Source organism: Peromyscus eremicus, chromosome 20 (genome assembly GCF_949786415.1).
Source record: "Peromyscus eremicus chromosome 20, PerEre_H2_v1, whole genome shotgun sequence".
Classification (NCBI taxonomy): Eukaryota; Metazoa; Chordata; class Mammalia; order Rodentia; family Cricetidae; genus Peromyscus; species Peromyscus eremicus.
In genome coordinates, this window is record NC_081436.1 from 3,963,071 (window position 1) to 3,985,447 (window position 22,377).

General features: G+C 51.9%; 1 protein-coding gene and 1 long non-coding RNA gene across 4 annotated transcripts in view; one reads left to right on the forward strand and one right to left on the reverse strand.

Moving 5' to 3' along the window:
• Nucleotides 1–42: 42 nt before the first annotated feature.
• Asic1 (acid sensing ion channel subunit 1) overlaps nt 43–22,377 on the reverse strand; it is a 26,255-nt gene continuing 3,920 nt past the window's right edge. The window contains exons 1-10 of one of the 3 annotated variants that reach the window (XM_059247731.1): nt 7,984–8,643; nt 5,870–6,020; nt 5,166–5,293; nt 4,440–4,590; nt 4,059–4,115; nt 3,483–3,636; nt 2,944–3,035; nt 2,341–2,420; nt 2,158–2,262; nt 43–2,026 (exon numbers count right to left, since the gene is read on the reverse strand). In XM_059247731.1, coding sequence (XP_059103714.1) covers nt 1,922–2,026; nt 2,158–2,262; nt 2,341–2,420; nt 2,944–3,035; nt 3,483–3,636; nt 4,059–4,115; nt 4,440–4,590; nt 5,166–5,293; nt 5,870–6,020; nt 7,984–8,643 — 1,683 coding nt within the window. In that variant the 3' untranslated portion in view covers nt 43–1,921. Of the gene's footprint in view, nt 2,027–2,157; nt 2,263–2,340; nt 2,421–2,943; nt 3,036–3,482; nt 3,637–4,058; nt 4,116–4,439; nt 4,591–5,165; nt 5,294–5,869; nt 6,021–6,386; nt 6,555–7,983; nt 8,644–22,377 lie in introns of those variants that run through there. The other 2 variants (XM_059247730.1, XM_059247729.1) reach the window with 2 other exon arrangements.
• Nucleotides 7,703–10,784, forward strand: LOC131896897 (uncharacterized). The gene is made up of 3 exons (XR_009375544.1): nt 7,703–8,462; nt 9,578–9,701; nt 10,533–10,784. It is a non-coding gene; the product is annotated as an uncharacterized LOC131896897 (long non-coding RNA).

The following is a 22,377-nucleotide window of genomic DNA, read 5'->3' on the forward strand; positions in this document are numbered from 1 at the left end:
ACCAGAGGCATGCGTCACCCAGAGCCCGCCTGCTGCCCCCCAACCAGTGCGCACTTCTCAGCTTTGCCCTGCTTCCTTCTGGGGAGGTCTGATGTCTAAAGAACTCTTGGGAACCAAGAGTTCTCAAAGATGCTACAGCCTCACTCTCTGGCTCCAGGCCAACGTACACGGGTGATCTGCCCACGAGGCCTGTTTGGGGACTAGAGACCAGGAGACCATGGGGCAGAGGAGGGCCTGGAAAGGGGTTGGGTCTCTGGCCTGGGAAGAGTGCCCGGGAGGGGTGGGGAGGCCCTCACTTCAACTTGCGGCCCCTCAAGGTAGGGACACACAACAGCAGAGCTTTCGACTCCCTCTCTAGGCCCATCTCTTTCCTCACATGACCAAACCCCGCCTCACCAGAAAATGGTGGGCCTGGGCGTCCAAGTGAAGAAGGGGCACTGGGCACCCAGAGCAGAGGAAGGCCGCTGGATGAGGACTTCCGCTTCTGTCTGTGGGTGCCCACTGCCCCAGCTGCACAGTCGCCAGCCCCCAGCTCCCTCGGTCTCTAGCACTCTTGGCTTAGTGTCCGGCATAGCTCCGCTCCGGGGTAGGCGCTACCTCTGCAGCAGCCATCTCTTCCCCGGGGGAGGCCAAGGTCAGCCAGGCCAAGGGCCTTGGGCTAGGTGGAGCGAGGGAGAGAGGGTGTGTTAAGGCTGTGGGGGAGGGCAGGGTGCCCCGGTTGCAGGGTCAAGGGCGAGGCCAGAAAGAGGCAGAGCTTGTAATTCACAGCTTCCTTTATGTCGCCGCCACCGAGACAGTGCGAAGGTTACAATGCGCGTGTCGTCTCCTTGTGCTTCTCAGAGGGATGTGTGTGTACACGGTACAGACACCAGGGGGGAGTCCAACTCTTTATACAGGCAAAGGCATTCAGAGACTAGGGGGTGGGGATGGGGAGAAACAGAAGGGGGAGCTGGGGTGGGAGGATGACTCTCAGAGACAAGAGGGAATGGGTGGAGACAAACGGGGTGAGAGGAAAGTATATACAGAGATATAGCAATATAGAGTCTGTATCGTATAGAAATAGAAAATGCAGATGAGGTTGTCGAGAGAAGCAAATGAAGCCGGGGAAGAGGAGCGTTCCATAAGAAAATTTATGGATGTGGCCCTCTGCAAAGAGAAGCTAGGGAGGTGAAGCTCCAGGACCCCCCTCCCTGAGCTGGAAGCTAACCAGCCAGGTCCTTTATGGGATGTAGAGGAGAGCTGCCTCTTAGGATTTCTCTCCAGCAGCTTTGAGATGGAGGTGACTTACAGATATCGGGATGTGGCCTACAGCACCAGGGCCACATGGAGTCCCCATCTCTACTTCTTCAGGAGATCCTCTACCCCCTGACGGTTCCATATGATTGAGGGATCAGAACTGAGCATTTTGTTCTTACCTGGAGACTCGGGCTTGTGGGGAGTCAGTGGGCTGAGAGAGTCTCTTAAGGCTAGGGAAGCCCCCTCACTAGCCCTCTCCCTTAAGGTACATTCTCTGGTTTGGGGTCCAATTTCAGACCCTAGAGATCCCCTCCACCCCTCACTAGGAGAGGGCTTTGGTGACTGGTGGTAGCAGAATGTAGGCGGATACTCAGATGACAGACAGCCAGACAGACAGAATTCAGGCTTGGAGCTAGGGGAGGCAGCATGGAGCAGAGAGGGCAGCCTGAGGTCCTGGCCGGATCTCTCTCGTTCTCTCTTTTTATATTAGTTTAATTTTGTTAAAATAAAAAGATGGGATAGAGGCAGGGAGCGGACTATGGTGAAGACTCCTTCCTCACCAGACAATGAGGAACCACTGCACAGGAGTGCAGTTGAGTCCCCAGGGTAGATGGGGGCAGCTGGGGGCCCCTCGTTCTCCTAGCCCTCCCCATCTAGGCCTTTGGTACGGTGGCCTGCGGGGGGCTTAGCAGGTAAAGTCCTCAAACGTGCCTCGAGCGGGATGGTGAGGTAGGATGTTGGCAGCGTAGGTCATCCCGGCAGGATGGCCCCGGAGGCTCTCGCAGGGATTCTAGCGGAGGGAAATAAGACAGGGACAGGTTACGGAAAGGGCTGCAGGTAAAAAGGTGGCGTGGAGACGGGGTTGGCGGAGGCGTTGGGGGAGGGGCAGGCCAGAGGACGCCCCGCGCCTTGCTCCCTCACGTGTCTTTTGACGTCATCCAGGCTGAGCGCCACGCCCTTGTCCGCGCTGCTCCTCTTGGCCTCCTTCTGGCATTTCCCTCTTCTACACAACCGGTGCTTGATGACCTGGGAGAGGCCGGGGCAGGTTGGGTGGACTGGAACCCCCAACCCTGTGTGGCCCCGCCCAGCCCTGCCCCCGCTTACCTCGTAGGCATAGTCAAAGAGTTCCAGCACTGTGAGGATGCTGGCCCCGATGAACAACCCCATCTGGCCCCCGATGTCTCCTGCGGGTTCAGGTTGGAGAGGTTAGCAGTCTCAGGACGCCGAGGCCGGAGAGGCGATGAGGCTCAATAGACGGGGGCACAGCAGCCATGTTTGCAGAGACTGGCCCCTTGATACACAAGGGTCAGAAAACCAGAATCTGGCAGGATTTTTATTCTATGCTTTTTCTGTATCTTCCTACTTTTCCAAAATGAGTAGTAATTATTCAGGACAAAAAAAAAAAAGCAACAACGAATTCTTTACAAAATGCACTACTTGCTTAGCATCCGGTCCACTTTCAAGGACATGTGAAAGTTTCTGTTCCTGTCCCTCAGCAGCCCCTTTCTCTGACCTACCTGCTTGCTTGTCTTTTTCACTTTGTCCTAACAGAAGGCCCTGCCCCTCTCCTCCACTTCATGCCATACTAGAGAGCTCAGGGAAAGACCTTTGGGGATGGGACAGGCTGGGCGCACCAGGCATTGGGTTGGGAGGGGGCCGTGTCATGTCCTAGGCACAGGAGAGGGCTGGTTCTGTTCACAAGCTCACCCAAGAGCCCTGCGATCTCATAGGCCTTTTTCTGCTCGATGGTCTCATAGTTGAGAACTTCAAAGAAGATGTCCAGCACCAGGATGTTCTCCCTGTGCAGGGATGAGAGGGGAAGAGCTAGGTTCGAGTCATATCTCTGTCCCATACCAGACAGGTCATCTTAGCATGTGAGCCTCTCTGAGGCTGTTTCCATATTCCTAAACGAGATCCTGCCTTCTCGAGGTGCTGTGAGGGTTAAATTAAATGACATGCATGAAAAGACACATTGCATGCTGGCAAGAAGTGGGAGGTGATCCCGGTTACAGCAAGGAATTTGGAGCTGGAAGATGAAGCGAGAATCTTGCGGCAGGGGGGTGTGGGTGTGGGGGTATGGGGGGAGCACGCTTGATCTCCCCCCCACAGCCCACACTCTTTGGTTGCCTCCTGGACCTTCAGTGAATTCTATCAACTTCCTTGTGCCTGTGAGACTCCCGTTAAAGTCCTCTCGTACCCTCTACGGTCCTTGTACAAGGGCCCCGCTCGCCCAGGAGCATCCTTACCCTATGTACTGCTCCGATTTGTTGAACTTCTTGGCCAGGTACTTGGCCGAGGCTTTGCTGGGGATCTTGACCATGGACAGCTCCTTGCCGTAGCGCGTCAGGTTGCAGGGCATCTCGCACACGCAGTATTCCTGGTCCTTCTCCACTAGGAAGTCTGTGCCCGTGGAAGAGGCACTCATTGAGTGGGGTCCTTCGGCCAGCACCTTCCCAATGTGGACATACTGGCCCCGCCCAGAGGGTCCCTAGGACCCTGCTTTGGCCTCAGCCCCACGTCTGCCCCTAGCTGATCTCCACCAGCCTCCCTGTGGATATATTTAATCTCATGTGTCATCCCCTCAGGGTTCTCGAGGACCAATCATCTGAGGCTGAAAGAGGGTGAAGGCCCCTCCCAAAAGATCCTTATTAATTCTCACAGGGACCTTGGTGGTGCAGTTCTCAGCATCTAGAGGCTACTGCGGGTGGAGACCCAGCCTAATGCAGGAAGGAGTTCATTCACCCTTGATCTCAGTCCTCCATGCAGGAGGCAGATCGCACGCTCTTCCCTCCCTCTACCTGTCCCAGGTCAGAGATGCTCACCCAGGGCAGGATCTGCACACTCCTTGTACTGCTCTGGGGTGCAGTATGGGGCGTCCCCTACAAAGGAGAGAAGATGGTGGGACAGGAAGAGACTAAAGGGGTGGTGGCATGATACTATGTAATGAGGAAGCTGGAAGATGGGACGGTAGGACTGGCCATCCCTAGTACCCTGGAAGTGACCTACTCTGACAGTCCACCCTTTCCAGACCCTTCCACCCCCTCCCTGTAGACATAGGCAGGAACTGAGAGACAAGAGCCAGAAAGATAAGAAATGGAGTGATCTGGGACCAGGGCTAGGGAGGCCAATACAGATGGGGCACAGGTGAGGGGCGGTGCAGCCTGAGATAGCCCAGGACTGTGCTTGGAATCCTGGGGCCTGACCTGGCATGTGCACCATACGGCAGTTGCAGTTTTCCACCAGGTAACGTGTTTCACAATCAATGCGGCAGGCGGTGATGCTGTAGGAGTCGAAGAAATCCGAGTCCATGGTAACAGCATTGCAGGTGCCCCAGGGTGAGGGCAGGTAGATGAGCTGCTGGGAGAGCCGGGGAGCTGGGGAAGTGTGGGGACTTCTCCCCAACTCACCTTAATGGACTTCTCTGGCCAGATGCATGACTCAGGAGTTGTATCCCTAGACCTCAGGTTTATAGAGTATTCCTTCCAATTCTTGATCATTCACCTCTCTCTCTCTCTCTCTCTCTCTCTCTCTCTCTCTCTCTCTCTGTGTGTGTGTGTGTGTGTGTGTGTGTGTGTGTGTGTGTGTGTTGTATGCGTGTGAGTATGGCTCTACCCCCATGCATAGCTCAGAAGTAGAAGTAGATGTGTTCCTCTGTGTTTCTCTACTTATGTTTTTGAGGTAGGACCTCTTACTGAACCTGGGGCTTATTGGCTATCTCCAAGGATCCACCTGTATCTGCACCCCCAGCTCAGAACTGGGGTTACAGGTGTGCACCACCTTGATCTTTACACAGGTGTTAGGGACCTCAGTTGAGGTCCTCATGCACGTATAATAAACACTGCCCACTGAGCCATCTTCCCAGCTCCCCAGAACCCCGTCTTGATTCCTCAACACACAACCCCAGAAGTAGCCTTCTGCAGCCCCCTCACCCTCTGCTCCTGGCAAGACACAAAAGTCTGGAAGCCCGGGGCCACGCCGAAGCCCAGCTGGTCGATGAAAGGGGGTTCATCCTGACTGTGGATCTGCACTTTGATACCGGCTTCGAAGGACGTCTCGTCTGGAAAGATGAAGGCATGGGAGTTGGGAGGATTTTTGAGTCCCTAATCGTCTTCAGAGTCTGGGACATCATACCTCCCCTGGTAATAAGCACAGTCTCGCCTGGGACTTGGTGAGGAGACTATGGGGTCCTAGCACACTTCCGGCCTCCTGTGTTAGCAGCTCCACAGTCCTCCAGTGACCTCTGCATCCTGCACACGTCTTTTCTTACCTGGTGTCTGCGATGTATCTTGGTGTTTCAGATTACTTCTCCTGGAGTGCCACTCTCCATTTCTCCTCATCCCTTTCTCCTCTCTCCCCATCTCTCTGCCCCTACATCCCCTGAGACCAGACAGGCAGGCAGCCCAAGAAGAGAGGGAGTTATTTATAGAGTGAGTGGCGGCCACTGATGGAAGAGGATGGCTGGTTACCTTGGAGAGTAACTGAACCAGGAAGGGGGAGCCAGGGAATCGAGAGTGTGGAAGTCACATAGGGGCAAAGACAGCCGTGGAGAGATCTTGGGAGAAAGGGGAAGAGTCTGAGCCTGGCCTCAGGGCCAGAGGGGTCTAGGGAGGGGCTCCCGAGCGGGGTAACGTACCAGTCTCTCCCCACACAGGCAGGTATTCATCTTGCTGGATGTCCAGCATGATCTCCAAACCATTGCCAGTCCCGCCTTTCATGGTCTTCAGTCGTGGCCGTCCATCTTGGCCTGAGTTGAATGTGTAACACTTCCCGTACCGTGTGAAGACCTGGAGGAAGGCAGCGGAGAACGTGAGAGTCCAGACGGCCAGGTGGGCTCCTGGTTGCGTTTAACCAGTGGGAACCACAAGGGATCAGAGAGAGGGAGGGAGGGAGGGAGGGAGGGAGAGGTGTACTGGTCCCCTCTCCTTGGCTCTCTGTAACACTGGCAGTGGCTTAGACCCTCCATGATCATAACTCTTGCCAGGACTCCCTTTGTGTCCTTCAGCCTAGAAGTGATAACAGTTTCCCACTATTGCTAGCTGCATTGGTTCCATGGCTTCCTTAATCTTGCACACAGCTCCGCAGACAGCTCCTTTGTTAAAGTCTTTTCAACTGAACTATCACGGGACAATCTTTCTTGCTAGGACGCTAACCTGTGCACCTCCGTCGCCATGATCCTATAACTGCCAGACTTCTGAGGCCTTCTGAAATAGAACTTTAGATCTTTGCTTTGAGATTTCAACCCCCTGAACTAGAAATCCTCCCCAAGACCTTCCTCCACCTAAGCCCCTCAAGCTAAGCCCTTTGGTTTCTTCCTGATATCAGCCTCTTACATCCATCATTGTTCCATTATCACTAGAACCTGAATGCAGATCCAGGTTCCATGCCAAGAACCAAACTTAACTCGGGCATATCACCTCCTCCCCCTGGACTCAGGACTGAGTACCAAGGCAAGGCATGTTGGGGTGCTCAGTTCCAAGGCATGGCATGTTGGGGTGCTCAGTTCCAAGGCATGGCATGTTGGGGTACTCTCATAGAGCTCTGAGGGCCTCAAAGCAGATACCTTCTTTGTTAGGTGACCCTGTAACTTCTGCCCTCCCTGAGGCCCAGTGGCCCAAACCACCAGGTCACAATCATTTCAGGGACTGAGATGACACCCATGTGCTCCTACATGGTAGAACATAGAGGACTAGGTATAGAGAAAGGCCAGGCATCTGAAATCTGCAGGGGGCCAGAGGGGCATCAGGCCAGAGGGACTGCAAGCTGAACTGGAGAGATGGTGGATGGCAGATGGCTCCTTAACTAGGAAGTCCCTCCACCTCTGGGTGGAGAGACCAATGGGGAAAGGTGACATTTTCCAATGATGGCTTCCTCCAGGAAGGAAGTTCTGGCCATTTAATCAGAGCTGGGAACATGGGCTTTGATTTAGAGGATTCCCAACTTCACAGATAGACAGATGGATCACACACACACACACACACACACACACACACACACACTCACTCTCACACTTTCTTACAACACACACTACACACTCTCACACACATACACTCACTCTCACACACCCACTCACATACATTTTCTCACAATACTTACACACACTACACACTCACTCTCTCTCTCTTACACACACACACACACACACACACACACGCACACACACACACACACACACACACACACACACACACACGCACACAGCTGTAGGGAATCAACTCCCTTAGGAAAGAGCACAGGAGATAAAGTAAGGTTGCAATGAAGCCCCTGCTGTGAGATCTGCTGACACGGTGCTGGGGTGAAGGTGGGGGCTGTCCCCTCCTGTGACCCCCTTCTGCACCTCTAGAGACTAGGTGACCCCCCCCCACTATGACTCCAGAAATGATAGTCAACCACTAGTCAGACATAGCTACCCACCCCGTCAGAGGCTGACCTCACAGCTCAGGCTCGGTGCTGGGGCTGTGCTGGGCCGTGCTGGGCCGTGCTGGACCGTGGAGAGGTCCAGGGGAGAGCAGATGAGACTAGAAGGTGCTCCAGGCATCGGAACAGCAGCTAACTACTGATGGGGACGTATTTCAAGACACAACTAGGAAGATCTGTGAACCTGGGGCTCTTGGTCCAGCTCTGGGATCCCAGGGGAGCTCTGGCCCAGTCAGGCAGGGTTCAGCAGTTACCAGCCCCAGGCCAGTGATGGCTAGAGAGGGCCATGGCATATACTCCTGGGATGTTATGCTAAGCATGGGCCCCACTCACCACTGAGAAGTTGTGGGGACCACAGGGGCCCCCGCAGTAAGAACAATAGAGCAGCATGTCTTCCAGCCGGTGGCAGGAACGATTGTAGAACCGATGGAGATTAAAGGGCTCCCCGGAGAAAGCCTCTGGCCCAGGTGGAGCAAGGGGCACCCCAGGATCATCACTTTCATCCAGCCCTAGCATGGGGGCCAGGTAGAGCAAGTCAGGGTAGCTGAGCTGGGACAACCGGACGGCATTGGTGTTACAGAGTGTGACTGCCGGGAACACCAGCTCTGTGGTGGCCACTTCATCTAGCAAAGTCACATGTGGGTAGCTGAGGTAATAAGCCACTCGGTCGCCTACCTGGCACAGGAAGGCACCCAGTGCTATGACAAAGGCCACGGCCCACAGGACCTGCCTCGGCCCCGGGCCCCCTTCCACAAAGACATGGCTGGCACCATGGAGGGTACAGCTGTTGGCGAAGGCCACCAAGTCCCTAGGTGAGTCCCCCTCACCCAGCTCCCTCTTTACTGCCTCTTTTTCCTTCTCTTCCTCTTCCTCTTCCGACTCTGAGCTGTCCTGCTGCTGCCGGCGGTGGTGAGGACCCCAGATATCTCCCATGGGTCCCGGGGCTTCCTCTCCAGAGGAGAATGACACAGAGCAAAAGATCTGGATGGGCATCTTCTCCAGGGGCAGGAGGAAGGTGCCGGAGGGGAAGGAGATGGTGTGGTCCAGCAGGGCCAGCTACGGAACCCTTTGGCTAGGCCTCCACAGGCCCAGCTGTTGGTGCTTCCTCACCAGAGCCTCTGTGGCAGTGTGGCTGAGCTGGGGCCGGGCACGGGGAGGAGGACCAGGCTGCCCTGCTGGAGAGGGCGGTGTCTGTGCTGATGAATAATTGATGGCATGGGGAAGATGGCCTGCTGGGGAGGAGGGGAGCTGGAGACCTTTGTCTGACACTGGTTTTAAGGCAAGTGAGAGCCGTGGGAAAGTCTGGGATGTGGTACCCACTCCTCAGGTGAGATGACACCCAATCCAGTCCCTTCCTCCCGTTGCCAGGATGACCTCAGTTGTGTGTCTTAAGGACACACGCGCTTACTCTTGCCTCCAACATGTCCCTCAGTTTCCCCATCCCAGTTCTCCTTCTCCTGGGATACCCCAGCTCAGGCCTTCCTTAGGCGCTCTCTCTAATCACTCCAATGGTTTCCTTGACCCCCACATCTCCGGTCTACCCTCAGGCCTCTGTTCGCTCTAACTGTTCCTTTGGTGCTTACTTACCTTCCAGTCACTGGTCCCCCTTTACTTTCAGCTGCTCCCCGAGGCCTGAGCCGCCCGCAGTCACTCCCTTGACCCTCAAGTTCCCTCCAGCTAGTCTCTAACTCCTTCTCCCTGACCTACAGCTCTATTTCAGGCCCACAGCCCCCCCCCCCCCAAAGCTCTCCAGCTTAGGTCCTCCTTCCTTCCCCCACCTTTCTTTGTGGCTTGTGGGGCAGCCCAGGTTCCATTAGCAGAAATGTCTCACTGTCCACAGACTCATTTCTGACCAGTTCCCAGCACTGGGGGAGGGACTCTTGAAGCTGAAAAGCTTGCTGACAGAACACTTCTAACCCTTCCACAGCTTGCCTTCCCCCACTTAAAAAAAAAAAAAAAAAGCCAACCAGTTTGGAAGAGGAGTGTGAGAAGTTCTCTCCAGTGGGTGGAAGAGATTGTGGCCAGTGTGGAGACAGAAGGTCCTGGGGCAGGTGAAGTGTTGGGAACCAATGTAAGAGCTTCCCCCCAAACCCTAGTATTACGGACCCCTTGGTCCCGAGGCTCCCTCAGGTCTCCATGTACCATTCCCTGCCCCCAGGTTCCTGACCCCTTTGTGCCCTGATTGCCCAGGGCCACTGGTTGAGGAACTTGAGCCACCAGCCAAGTCTCTAGGGCCAAGAAGGTGACCTAGGAGAGGGAAGGGAGGGAGGAAGGGAGGGAGGGAGGGAGAGAAACAGTAAGCAGATTAACTCTCAGCAGTCTTCCTGGGCCTTCCCATTCCTCAGGCATTCTAAGGCCTAGCTTCACTCCCCAATCCCCATCCCATTTGCCCGAGAGACCCTGGGATGTGCTGGGATGAGAGGCAGGGTGCTGGGTTCTAGAAGAGCTGGCTGCTGTGTAACGTTTGTCCTCAGCTTTCCTGCTAGGACACGAAGCCCCGGGAGAGAAAGCCTTGAGGTCTGGACCCTCTCCAGCCTTCCACTGCCCTTAGATATACCTCAGCTCTTTTTGTTTCTCCCTCTGAATGACAGACAGCCTCCCAACCAGTCTCTCAGCCTCCCGTGTCCCTGCCTCTACTTCATGTCATGTGATCCTGCCCATTTCTCTGCTTAAAACTCCTCAGTGCTTTCTGGTAAAGCTCATCCCCTATGATGGACCTATCCAACAGGAAGCCCTGTACCCTGCACCCTCATTTCTGACACTGCCCCCCAATCCAGCATCCAGTGCCCAGAAGCCTCCCAGACACACTAGGCTCACCCCCAGCCCCAGGACGTTCGCTTGGCTCCTACTCATTTCTTTCTTATCTTTTTTGTTTCATGTAGTATGACCTTGTGTGGGAGCGTGGGAGTGTGGCAGTCAGGAGACAATTTTCAGAAATCGGTTTTCCTTTTCCACACTGGGCTCTCAGGACCAGACTCAAGCTATCAGACCCTGCGCTTTTACCTGCCGAGTCATCTTGCTGGCCCTGATGACATCATCAGCATTATTATTATTGTTGTTGTTATTTTCAACATGGTTTCACTCTGTAGCCCAGGCTGGCCTCGAACTCACAGAAATCCAACTGTCTCTGCCTCCCGAGTGCTGGGATTAAAGGTGTGCACCACCATGTCTGGTGCCTCTGGTCTAATTAATTAATTAATTTATTAATGTCTGTGGGTGTTCTGCCTGAATGTGCGACTGTGCACCACAGTGTATGCAACACTAAGAAGGTCAGGAGAGGGTGTTAGATCCCCTGGAACTGGAATCACAGACCACCTGAAGGTGGTTGAGAGCCGCTGTATGGGTGCTGGGAATGGACCAAGCGTCCTCTGGAAGAGCAGCCGTGTCCTTCGCTGCTGAGCCAGCTCCCCAGCCCAGCCCTCTGATCTTTCCAAAGAGACAGGCTCTCCCTGTGTTGCTGTCCCTGAACTCCTGGGCTCTCCATCTTTCTGCCTTACCTTCCAAGCAACTGGTAGTTCCCGGGCCCAAGCCACTGTGCCCAGCTCCCCACTTATTTTTCAATACCTTATTTATCTATTCCCTACAGCAAGAAGTCTTCCCTGACTCCACACGGTACAGTGCCTGCCCAGGGCTCAGATAGAAGGGTTCAGTCTCTACTCAGGGCATTGCAGAGGTGAGGCAACCCACAGCTCCTTGAGCACGGAGCTTGTGAGAGGGAACGATCAAGGTAGAGGGGCCGCATCAAGGAAAAGAAGTGAGAAAAGACTAAACACATGAAAGTGGCCTGGCAAGATGGCTGCAGGTAAAGATGCTTGCCGGCAAGCCTGGCACCCACCCGAGTTTGATCCTAGAACTCATGTAGTGGGAGGAGAGGACTGACTTCCACAACTTGTCCTCTGACCTCTACAGTGCACACCCACACACAAACTAGATGGGTAGGTAGGTGGATGGATAGATGGATGAGTGGATGGATGGATGGATGGATGGATGGATGGATGGATAGATAGATAGATAGATAGATAGATAGATAGATAGATAGATAGATAGATTAGATAGATGGATGATGGATGGATGGATGGATAGATAAATAGATTAGATGGATGGATGGATGGATGGATGGATGGATAGATAGACAGACAGACAAAACCTCACAAAAGTGACTGGGTATGAGGAGAGAGATCAGCTACCTTTAACTGTTGTCTTCTCCCATACAAATCCATGGATTCCCTTTCTGCCTGCTGCCCCATGGACATCTTTTTCCTATCTGCCAGGCCGTAGTTCTCAGGGGACAGGGCCTGCTCTGTTGCCCTTCCTCAGGGCAGTTTCAGAGGTAAGTTCCAGCCTTGGTTTGTGGGCTGCTGACTGAGGTTGACTGTTGATGCCTGTGTGTCTCTTGACCACTAGAGGGCACTGTCTCCCTCCTTCAGACATCCTGGAGGTGATTGTAGCTTGGCTTCACAAAAAGAGGAAACTAAGGCAGGAAGGACTTCGGGCTGAGAGTCCTCACCAAAGGGGAGGCTGTGAAGCACACAGCAGCTTCAGCGGACAGTGAGTTAAAATAATTCTTCACCACACCTGCACCAAGACTCACCATGCACTCCCACACAGCAATACACAGACACAGGCACAAATCCGCAACACACACACACACACACACACACACACACACACACACGCTCATGCATGTGGACAGGCACGTGCACACATGTGCACGCACATACTCACGTCCCTATACTTTTCCCTCCCCATCTCTGTCCTCATTCCTTTAAGTTCCCTCTCACTTTCATTTCATTCAGGTAGACAAATTCAAAGTTTCAGTAATGGGAGGTAAGGAGAGGGCCAGGAACCACACACAGGCCCTGAAGAGGTGATCAGGTACACACAAACACAGACTGACACTCAGTTCTGGGCCCTCTGGGCCCACAGTCTAGCTTAGTTGTGGAGTGCATGCTGAATGAAGTCCTGGATCCATTCCCTTGAGTCACATAAACCAGACATGATGGCACTTGTTTGTGCCAGCAGGAGGGTCAGAAGTTCAAGGTCATTGTCTGCTACAAACTGAATTTAAGACCACCATGAAGCCGGGCGGTGGTGGCGCACGCCTTTAATCCCAGCACTCGGGAGGCAGAGCCAGGCGGATCTCTGTGAGTTCGAGGCCAGCCTGGGCTACCAAGTGAGTTCCAGGAAAAGGCGCAAAGCTACGCAGAGAAACCCTGTCTCGAAAAACCAAAAAAAAAAAAAAAAAAAAAAAAAAAAGACCACCATGAGATCCTGTTTCAAAATAAATAAATAACCAGGCCTGGTCACACATATCTTTAGTCCTAGTACTTGGGAGGCAGAGGCAGGCAGATCTCTGAGTTTGAAGCCAGCCTGGTCCACAGAGCAAGTTCTAGGCCAGCCAGGGCTACATAGTAGTATATGCATGTGTGTGGTGTGCACTCTTGTCCATGTGTCCCTTCATGGACACCAGAAGTTAATGTTGGGTATTCTATAAATCTCCACTTTATATCAAAATAAATATAAATCAATGAGCAACAATCTCGGGACTTTCCATCCATGAATGAACCTCTTCCCCAGGTCCTTCCTCACCAATGTTCCTTTGTGGCTATGTATGGTAACTGAGTGGCTTCTTACTTCTCTGTGTCCTTTCTGAATTTCATCTCCCTCCACATCTAGGCATTTGGTGATTTTCAACTAATAACTCATAGTCTCTTTACACAGCCCTAACCTCATCACCATTTCACAAGCAAGTGTTGGACCACAAGGGCTTGGGCGGTGGCTCAGTAGATGAAGGCCTTGAGGTACAGGCATGAGAACCTGGGTTCAGATCCACAGTGCCCACATAAAAACTGGACAACTGGCTACGATCCCAGTACCGGAAGGTGGAGAAAATTGGATCTCTGGAGTTCAGTGGCTGGCTGGGTCCTAGCTAATTCGTGAGCTGCAGTTTCAATGAGAAAGTCTGTCTCAAAAAATAAATGAAGGGGCTGGAGAGATGGCTCAGCCATCAAGAACACTGGCTGCTCTTTCAGAGGACCTGGATTCGATTCCCAGCACCCACATGGTAGCTCGCAACTATCTGTAATTCCAATTCCAGGAATTTTATACCCCCTTACATGGTACACAGACATATATGTAAAATACAAATACACATAATAAAAATAGAATAATTTATTTAAAAATAAAGAAATGGAGAATGATAGAAGGCATCCAGCACTGACTTCTGGCTTCCACACAGGCACACATGGGCAAGTGTGCTTACATACATGCATGCACAACATACACGCACGCACGCACGCACGCACGCACGCACACACGCTCCCAAAGTGCTGAGTCACAGCAACCAATTCAAGTCCCCTAATGATCAAGTTTTAAGATTAGAGCTAGGTGTGGTGATACACACCTTTAATCCCAGCACTCAGGAGGCAGAGGCAACTGGATCTCTGTGAGTTCAAGGCCAGCCTGGGTTACGTCGTAAGTTCCAGGACAGCCAGGGCAAATAGCTCAAATATAGTTCAAAAACAAACAAACAGACAGACAGATTAGCAATTAGAATGAGGTCATCTATCTCTAAATCCTTTCTATCTGCATTGCTCATTCACAGTGGGGAACAGAGAGTGGGCCAGATCCTGCCCTTATGGAGCCAACTGTCTAGTGATTTAAAACATTTATGAACCAAACTATGATGAATGTTAGGAAAACACTATTGGGGCAGAGGACGGGGGTGGGGGTGGGGGTGGGGGGCTGACTTAGACTGAGGATTCAGAAAGGTTTCCTTGAGGAAGTGATGTTTGAAACACAATCGAAATAATCTCCCTGCTTCTCTCTCTCTCTCTCTGTCACACACCCTCCACACCACCTCGTGTGTGTTTCAAACAGAGAAGAGTGAGGACCTGGACAGAGACAGATGGGGTTGGAAAGTTTGAAGACCACGTCACCTGCCTTGTGAGACTCCTGGTCCAATAGTAATGTACGATCTCTGTTGAAGGACGAAGTAACCAAAGCTAGGTTTTGGCTGGGTGGTGGTACATACCTACAGTTCCAGCACTTGGAAGACTGAGGCAGGAGGATCAGTTCAAGGCCATCATCCTTGGCTACATAGTGAGTTTCAGGCTACCCTGGCCTACATGAGACCCTGACTCAAAAAACAAACAAACCAGAAAGAAAGAGAGGGAGAGAGAACGGGAGACTTTGAATGAAGCCGCAGATCTTGTCAGGCCTTGGCAGGTTCTGTTAAGGTAGGTGAGGGAGTTGGGGTGTCACATGGTCTGCATAACTAGTGGGGTGGAGCCCCACAGCAGACATCCAGGTAAAGGACTTGTTTGAGGAGGAAAAGGAATGGAGTTTGGTTCTGTACATGCTGGTTTGCAGGAGCCTTCGGGCCGTCTATAGAGAGTCTAAGTGGAAAACTGGAGCTGGTGTTAGGAGGGGAGGGCTGGCCTGAGACACAGAGTTGGCAGCTGGCGGTGTGTAAGTGGTAATTGAAGTCAGGAGTGAAGGTGCGGCTGCCCAAGAATAGAATATAAAGTTTAAAAAAAGACAGAAAGAAAGGAAAAGAAACTTGCTTTGGCAGTATCCACTAAAGCTAAATAGAATCCTACCTTATGACTTAACCACAGCCCTACTTCTGTTCCCAAGAGGAACAAGTACACGTGTCAACCAAAAACCAGGAACAAGAATGTTCACAGTCGCTCTATTTATAACAGTCCCAAACTGGTGACAACCCAAATGTCTAGCAATAGTAGAGTGGCTAAATAAATTGCATTCTATTAATATAATGAGATAACGCAGCATTGAAAGAGAAATGTCTACACACAACACAACTGACTCTCACAAGTGATCACGAGCAAAGGTAGACAGCCCCGAGAAGTAGTTGGAGGGTATGAATGACTCCGGGACGTTTGAGAGAAGTGAAACTTACCCTCCTGCTAGGACAGCGGCAGGCTCTCGCTGGGCGGTACTGACCTGAAGGAATCACCTGAGGTGTCGGAAATGTTTGTGTCAATGAGAATATCTACCAACGTAGTACGCACTGTTACACTGTAAGATTGCCAGTGTGAAGTTCTTCAAGCTATGCCTTGAACTTACATCCTTGTGATAGAAAAGAAGACGAAAATCACAGGCTGAGCCTGGAGTGCAGGCAATGCACACTAGCCAAGCAGAAGAGATTGAACTGGCAAAGGAACAGAGGAGAGGCTAGACAGAAGAGTTAAGCCAAGACTCGAGAGTCAGGACACACAGTGGATCAGAAAACGGATCGGGTCAGTTTGTTGCTGTTGCTCTGGGAATCAAACCCAGAGCCTCCGGCATGCAGGCAAGCACTTAGCATTGAGCTTTGCCCCCAGCCCTTAGAGGTTTGTTTGTTTGTTTATTTTGTTATTTTCTTTTTTGTTTGTTTTGTTTTTTTAAAAGACAGTGTCTTCTGTAGCTCAGACCAGTCTTGAACCTGCTATGTAGCTGAGGTTAACATTGAGCTCTTGATCCTCTTGGGGATGACTCTGAACTCTTGATCTTCCTGCTTCTACCTCCCAAGACCTGGGACTATGAGACTGTGCCACCTTTCTGTTCCCCACCCCCTGTTTTAAGACAGGGTGTCACATGTGTCCCTGCTGGCTTTGAACTAATTATGTAGGGAAGGATGACCTTGAACTCCTGATCCTCCTGCCTCCACTTCCAGAGTACTGGGATTACAGGAACAAGCCGCCATACCTGCTATGCAGGGTTGGAGAGAAGCAAGGGCTCCATGTGAGCACTAGGCAAGCCGTCTACCAATGGAGTGGGTCCCCAGTCCTCTCTGTGCTGGTTTCAATGAGAATGGCCCCCATAGGTTTATATATTTGAACACTTGGTCCCCGGTTGGTGGAACTGTTTGGGAAGGATTGGGAGGTGTGGCCTAGTTGGAGGAGGTGTGTCATGGGGCAGGGGCAGGCTTTGAAGTTTCAAAAGTCCATGCCATTCCTGCAATTAGCTGTCATTGCCTCCTGCTTGTGGATCAAAATGTGAGCTCTTAACTTCTTCTCCAGAGCCATGCCTGTCTGCCTGCTACCAGGCTCCCCACCATGATGGTCATGGACTCTAACCCTTTGGAAACATGAGCCCTAAGTTAAATGCTTTCTTTTATAAGCTGCCTGGTCATGTTGTCTTATTCTGGCAATAGAAAAACAAACAAACAAACAAAAACAAATTGTGCTAATTGGACCAAGTGAGCAGGAGGTGGCAACCACTTTGGACTTGTTGGTAACACATATGCGCATCAGAGGATGGGAAATAAATCCAACCAAAATTGAAGGGCCTTCTACCTCAGTGAAATTTCTAGGAGTCTAGTAGTGTGGGGTATGCAGAGATATTCCTTCTAAGGTGAAGGATAAGTTGCTGCCCCTGGGTCCTCCCACCACCAAGGAAGAAGCTCAATGCATAAAGGGCCTGTGTTACTCCAGCCCATACACCAAGTGACTCGGAAAGCTGCTAGCTTTGACTGGGGCCTGGAACAGGAGGAGGCTCTTCAACAGGTCCAGGCTACTCTGCCACTTGGACCATATCATCCAGCAGACCTGATAGTACTTGAGGTATCAGCAGTAAATAAGAATGCTGTTGGAGCCTTTGGCAGGCCCCTGCAGGTGAATTACAGAGGTGACTCCATTTCCAGTACCAACTTCTGTCTTACTTACTTTTCTATTCCTGTGATAAGATGACATGACCAAGGCAACTTACAAAAGAAAGCATTTAATTTGGGACTCACAGTTCCAGAAGGTTAGAGTCCAGGACCATATGGCGGGGAGCGTGGTGCTGGATAAGGAGCTGAGTGTTTACATCTTGATCTACAAGCACACAAGCACGAGGCAGGGATAGCTAACTGGGAATAGCATGGGCCTTTGAAACCTTAAAGCCCACCCCCTAGTAGCCCACCTCCTCCAACAAGGCCACACCTCCTAATCCTTCCCAAACAGTTCTAACAACTGGGGGCCAAGTATTCAAGTATATGAGTATATTGAGGCCATTCTCATTCAAACTCCATACTCCTCTTTGTTTTTTGAGGCAGGATCTCATTGGGTAGCCCAAGTTAGCCTAGAACTTGAGATCCTCTTGCCTCTGTTTCCTGCGTATCTGGGTCTATAGTCCTGTGCCACCACACATGGCTTGGCTGAACAGTTTTGAAAGCTATTGAAGATCAGGACGAAAACATTTTGCTGGATTTGGCAACATGAAGGTCCCCACTGGTCCTTAGTTAGAGCCATTCAGAGTGGTAAGACCAGGGAAAAGGCAGCCCGGCTAAGCTGGAGATGAGGAAATGGGTATGGAGAGCTGCACACATCACTTCTTTTTAATTTAATGATTTATTTATTTTTATTTTAAGTGTATTGGTGTTTTGCCTACTTGTATGTCTGTGTGAGGGTGTTTAGGTCCTCTGGAACAGGAGTTATAGACAGTTGGGAACTGCCATGTGGGTGCTGGGAATTGAACCCAGGTCCTCTGGAAGAGCAGCCAGTACTCTTAACCACTGAGCCACCTCTCTAGCCCTCTACACATCACTTTTCATAACATTGCAGAGAAAGCCCTATAGTGTGGAGGCTGCTAACAACCATTTATAACTTCAGTTCTAGGGGATCTGATGCCCTCTTCTGGCCTCTGAGATCACTGCATGCACATGATGCACAGACACATATACATAAAACACAAAGAAATCTAAAAAAAAAAAAAACCCTAAAAAATGTGGAGGGTACTCTGGAGATGAAAGATGTATCTATGTATTTTTTTTTTATCTTAGTCTAAAGTCTGATACACAGGGAGTACTCAATGATTGGTAGCTATCATTATAGCTATGTGTTTATTTATTTGAGATGGGGTCTTACCGTGTTACTCAGGCTGGTCCCCAACTCCAAGGCTCAAGTGATCATCTAACCTTAGCTACCTAAGTAAATGGTTACCACAGGTGTACCACAGTGCTTGGCCTAGGTATGTATTTTTAAGTGGAGAGAATACCGAATATGTTTTAATGTTACAGGACAGCTCCACTTGAGGAGTAGAGATGGCCTATAGAGGAGGGAGGGTCGATACCAGGATGATAAAGCTCCTAAAAAAGGCAGAAGGAATCAGACAGTTTGCCAAGACTATCTTAGATAAGACGAATGTTCCTTTCCAGGGGTTGGTACTAAGAGGCAAGAGAAGATCTTGTCTGAGGCTTCTCTTTTCTTGGTCAAATGGGAGCAAGGTCATCTGTCAGGAGGAGGAGTAAAAAAAAGCTTGGAAAGGCAGAGCAGAGAAGCCTGCAGGCATCCCTGAGGAGGTTGACCAGTTGGCCAGGACAACACAGCAGGGTTTCCAGGTAACACTATAGGCCAACTTAAGGATGTTGGTCGTGAAAACCATGTGATAGATGTGATGCCATGCTGCTCTGGGGTGTGGCTTCCTCTGGTACAGTGAGGCTGCCCTGGGGCTACCCTCTGTGGGGTCAGTGGTGGGTTCTTCTAAGATTGGGGATTGGAAAGATGATGTCTGCTATCAAAAAGCAGAGATGTTGCCGGGTATGGGTAGCATATGCCTTTGGTCCCAGCACTTGGGAGACAGAGGCAGGGGGATATCTGTGAGTTCCAGGCCAGCCTGGTCTACAGAGCGAGATCCAGGACAGCAAAAACACAGAGTAACCCTGTCTCAAGCCACTCCCTGCAAATAAGTATAATAAGTAAAATAAATAAAAAACAGACAGACATCTGCCATACAGAACATCCCACAGCATGCATGCCCCCATGAACATCCACATATGTCCATTTTACATTCTACATCTACATTCTCTCCAGACATGGAGACGGAGGGTCTGATCTGGATTGGCTGCTGTCCATGGCCCAGGCTACTGCAGCAACCTCTCCTTAGGGATGCTCTTCACCTGGCACACTGATGGGACACATCAGTTAGAGACACACAACACTGAACAGCAAAGCCCAACCTCCTGGCCCCTATGACAGTCACATAGAGGACCTGGGATGATGGGTGGGGAAGGGTTTCCTTTCTTAGAACCCACAGGATCTCAAAAGATCTTAACTGGCCGTTCCTTTCCCTCTGGATGGCATTGGCACACTCTCACGTTCTCTCTTTCTCCTCCTGCTCTCTTGCTCTCTCCAGAACCCAGGTTCCGTGAATGATAGGCAAGCACATCACTGAGTTACATCTCTAGCCAGTAGCCCCAGTTTTTACAACTTCTTAAGGGAACATAGAAGTTTCATGCTCACTTAAAAATACCCCTTGGGGCTGGGCATGGCTGCCCACACCATTAATCCCAGCACTCAGGAAGCAGAGGCAGGGGGATCCTTGAGTTTGAGGCCAGCCTGATCTGTAAAGGGAGTTCCAGGACAGTCAGAGTGACACAGAGAAACTGGGTGCTTTTCTGTCCCACCTCTCAGATTGCCCACCTATGGGTCCTGACTGGACTGTCCTCAGCCAGAAGCCTTGGCAGCTTCAACTCAGACCAGAAATGAGTGAAAGTTTGTGCCTGGCCAATGGCGGGCAAATGGCTGTGGCTGGAGAGAACTGTCTTCGGGAGCACGCTGTAACACCAGAATGTTTGGAGCAGCTGAGCTGAGGAGGGAGGTGGGAGGAGTCTACCTGGATCTTCCCAAGTCCCCTATGCACTGCCACATCTCAGCCCCAGAGCAGGAGCTGGCATTTACAAGTAGCTATGTCTGAGGGGAATGAATCATAGGCACCCCCTTTGTCCCGACTCCTCTTCCCCAATCTCCAATCTCCTCCACCACATACCCAACCCTCCATCATCACAATTGCTTTCCAAAAAGTTGAAGCCATTCTGGAATGACCTGTACCTATAACAGAATGTCCCCAACCAGTCTGCTGGCATCCCTTCTGCCTCCAGGACACGGTAGGGTGTAGCATACCTCTCCCAGTGTGTGTTCACTGGCTGCTCGCATTAGCTGGGCATCCAGGAAACACTCCTTCTCCCAGCCTTTTACTTCCGACTCTGCCCCCAGAGGCACTGAGTTACTTACATCAATTCCCTATTACTTTAGGCAAGAGCAGGGAGATCAATTAGCTTAGAGTGGCCTCTTAGCTGATAGCAGTCTGGGAGGATGGCGGGGTGGGGGAGGGGGAGGGGCCAGAGAGGGAGCTAAGTCACCCAAAGATAGTTCTGTGCAGGGAAAAGAGGAGGAGGCAGAGCAGAAGACCCTGCCCCAGGGTCTCTGGGCTCCTGCAACTGGCTCTGCTCAGCTCCTCTCTCCACAGAGTCTCTGTCGGTTCAGGCACTCCCAAGGGAGGAGGGCAGGACCGGGGTGTGAGGAGCCCTGCTCCTGTGGAGCCTCTACTAAATCCTCTTTAAAGTCTGGGTCTGTTCCTCTCTGCACTGTCCTGGGCAGGGTCACTAGGACTGTTTTCTCCCCTCACCCTGCCACTCCCTCCCTGGTGGAGGCCGGAAGCCGGGGTACTAAGATCAGGTCCCTCTAAGGATGTTGGCTCTGAGCATCTGTGGGGTCTGGTGGAGTAAGGCGTGTTGGAGAAGGGGCTGCCGTCTCTGGACCCTCGTTACTTGTTTATTTATTTATTTCTCAAAATGTTCACTTTTTTGATGGAGAACCTAGTGCCTCGCTCTTGCCAATAAGCACTCTATCACTCTACGTCCCTAGGTCTCCAGTTGCTTTAGAGGACCTCTCTGTTTCCAGTCTGAGCCCCAGGGTCGTACCCTTTCTTAGCACCTGTCTCCCTTCAGTGTTCCAGAGCCTTCATGTCTCCGCTTCAGAACCATGGAGAAGGGTCTACCCCCTTCACCCGACCCCTTCACTGGGTGACTGTCCCCACTTCAGGGTCTGGAGGAATCTTGTGGGCTCTACACAGATTCCTGCTCCCAGTTCCAGCCCTGCTTAAGATGACTGCTCCCACCACACCCCTACCTCAGAACCCGCTCTCTATTTCCTCTTTCTCTTCCAAGGCCCAGACATGAATTCCTGCTTCTTTCTCCCTAGGCAAAGGCTCTGGTCTCAGCTGGAGGGCGTAGGGCGGATTGGGCAACCATCTGCAGGCCCCCTCCCATTGGTGCTGCTCAGCATTCCGGCCACATCACGCTCCCACTGCCAGGGATAGATAAGGTGCAGCTGGAGGCTGGCACCAGCTGTGACTGTGCTCACTCCTCAGCCCCCTCCCAGAGACTAGCAGCAGCTGAGTCGTCCCCCCCCCCTCCCCGCACCTCCCCACCCATGGAACCCCTGCCCTGCCTTGGCCTGGCTGCCCTTAGGGTGGGGAAGGAAAGAGGAGCTTCAGACCTTGTTGCTCTGGCAACCAAGCACCCCACTGGGAAGGAAGGGAGATGACTGGGAAAGAAGGGGACCTTGTTTGGGGCCTTCCCTGCTCTCCCGGGTTCTCAGGAGGGAGCCACTGAAATCTACCCAACTGGATTGTCTGGGGATATCCCTTACTGACTCCTGCCTTTCCCAATCTCAAATGACTTCCAAAACAATTTTTCCCAGACTTAGTTCAGGCCCCACCCCCACCCCCATCCTCCCAGGCCCCACCCCCACCCCCATCCTCCCAGGCCTCACACTCACCCCCATCCTCCCAGGCCCCACACTCACCCCCATCCTCCCAGGTCCCACACTCACCCCCATCCTCCTAGGCTCCACCCCCACCCCCATACTCCCAGGCCTAACATTCTGACCACCAATCCATTCCCTGAGGTTGAGCTGGGTTCAGAAGCACATCTAGAAGATGGCTTGTCAGGGGAGATGGGAT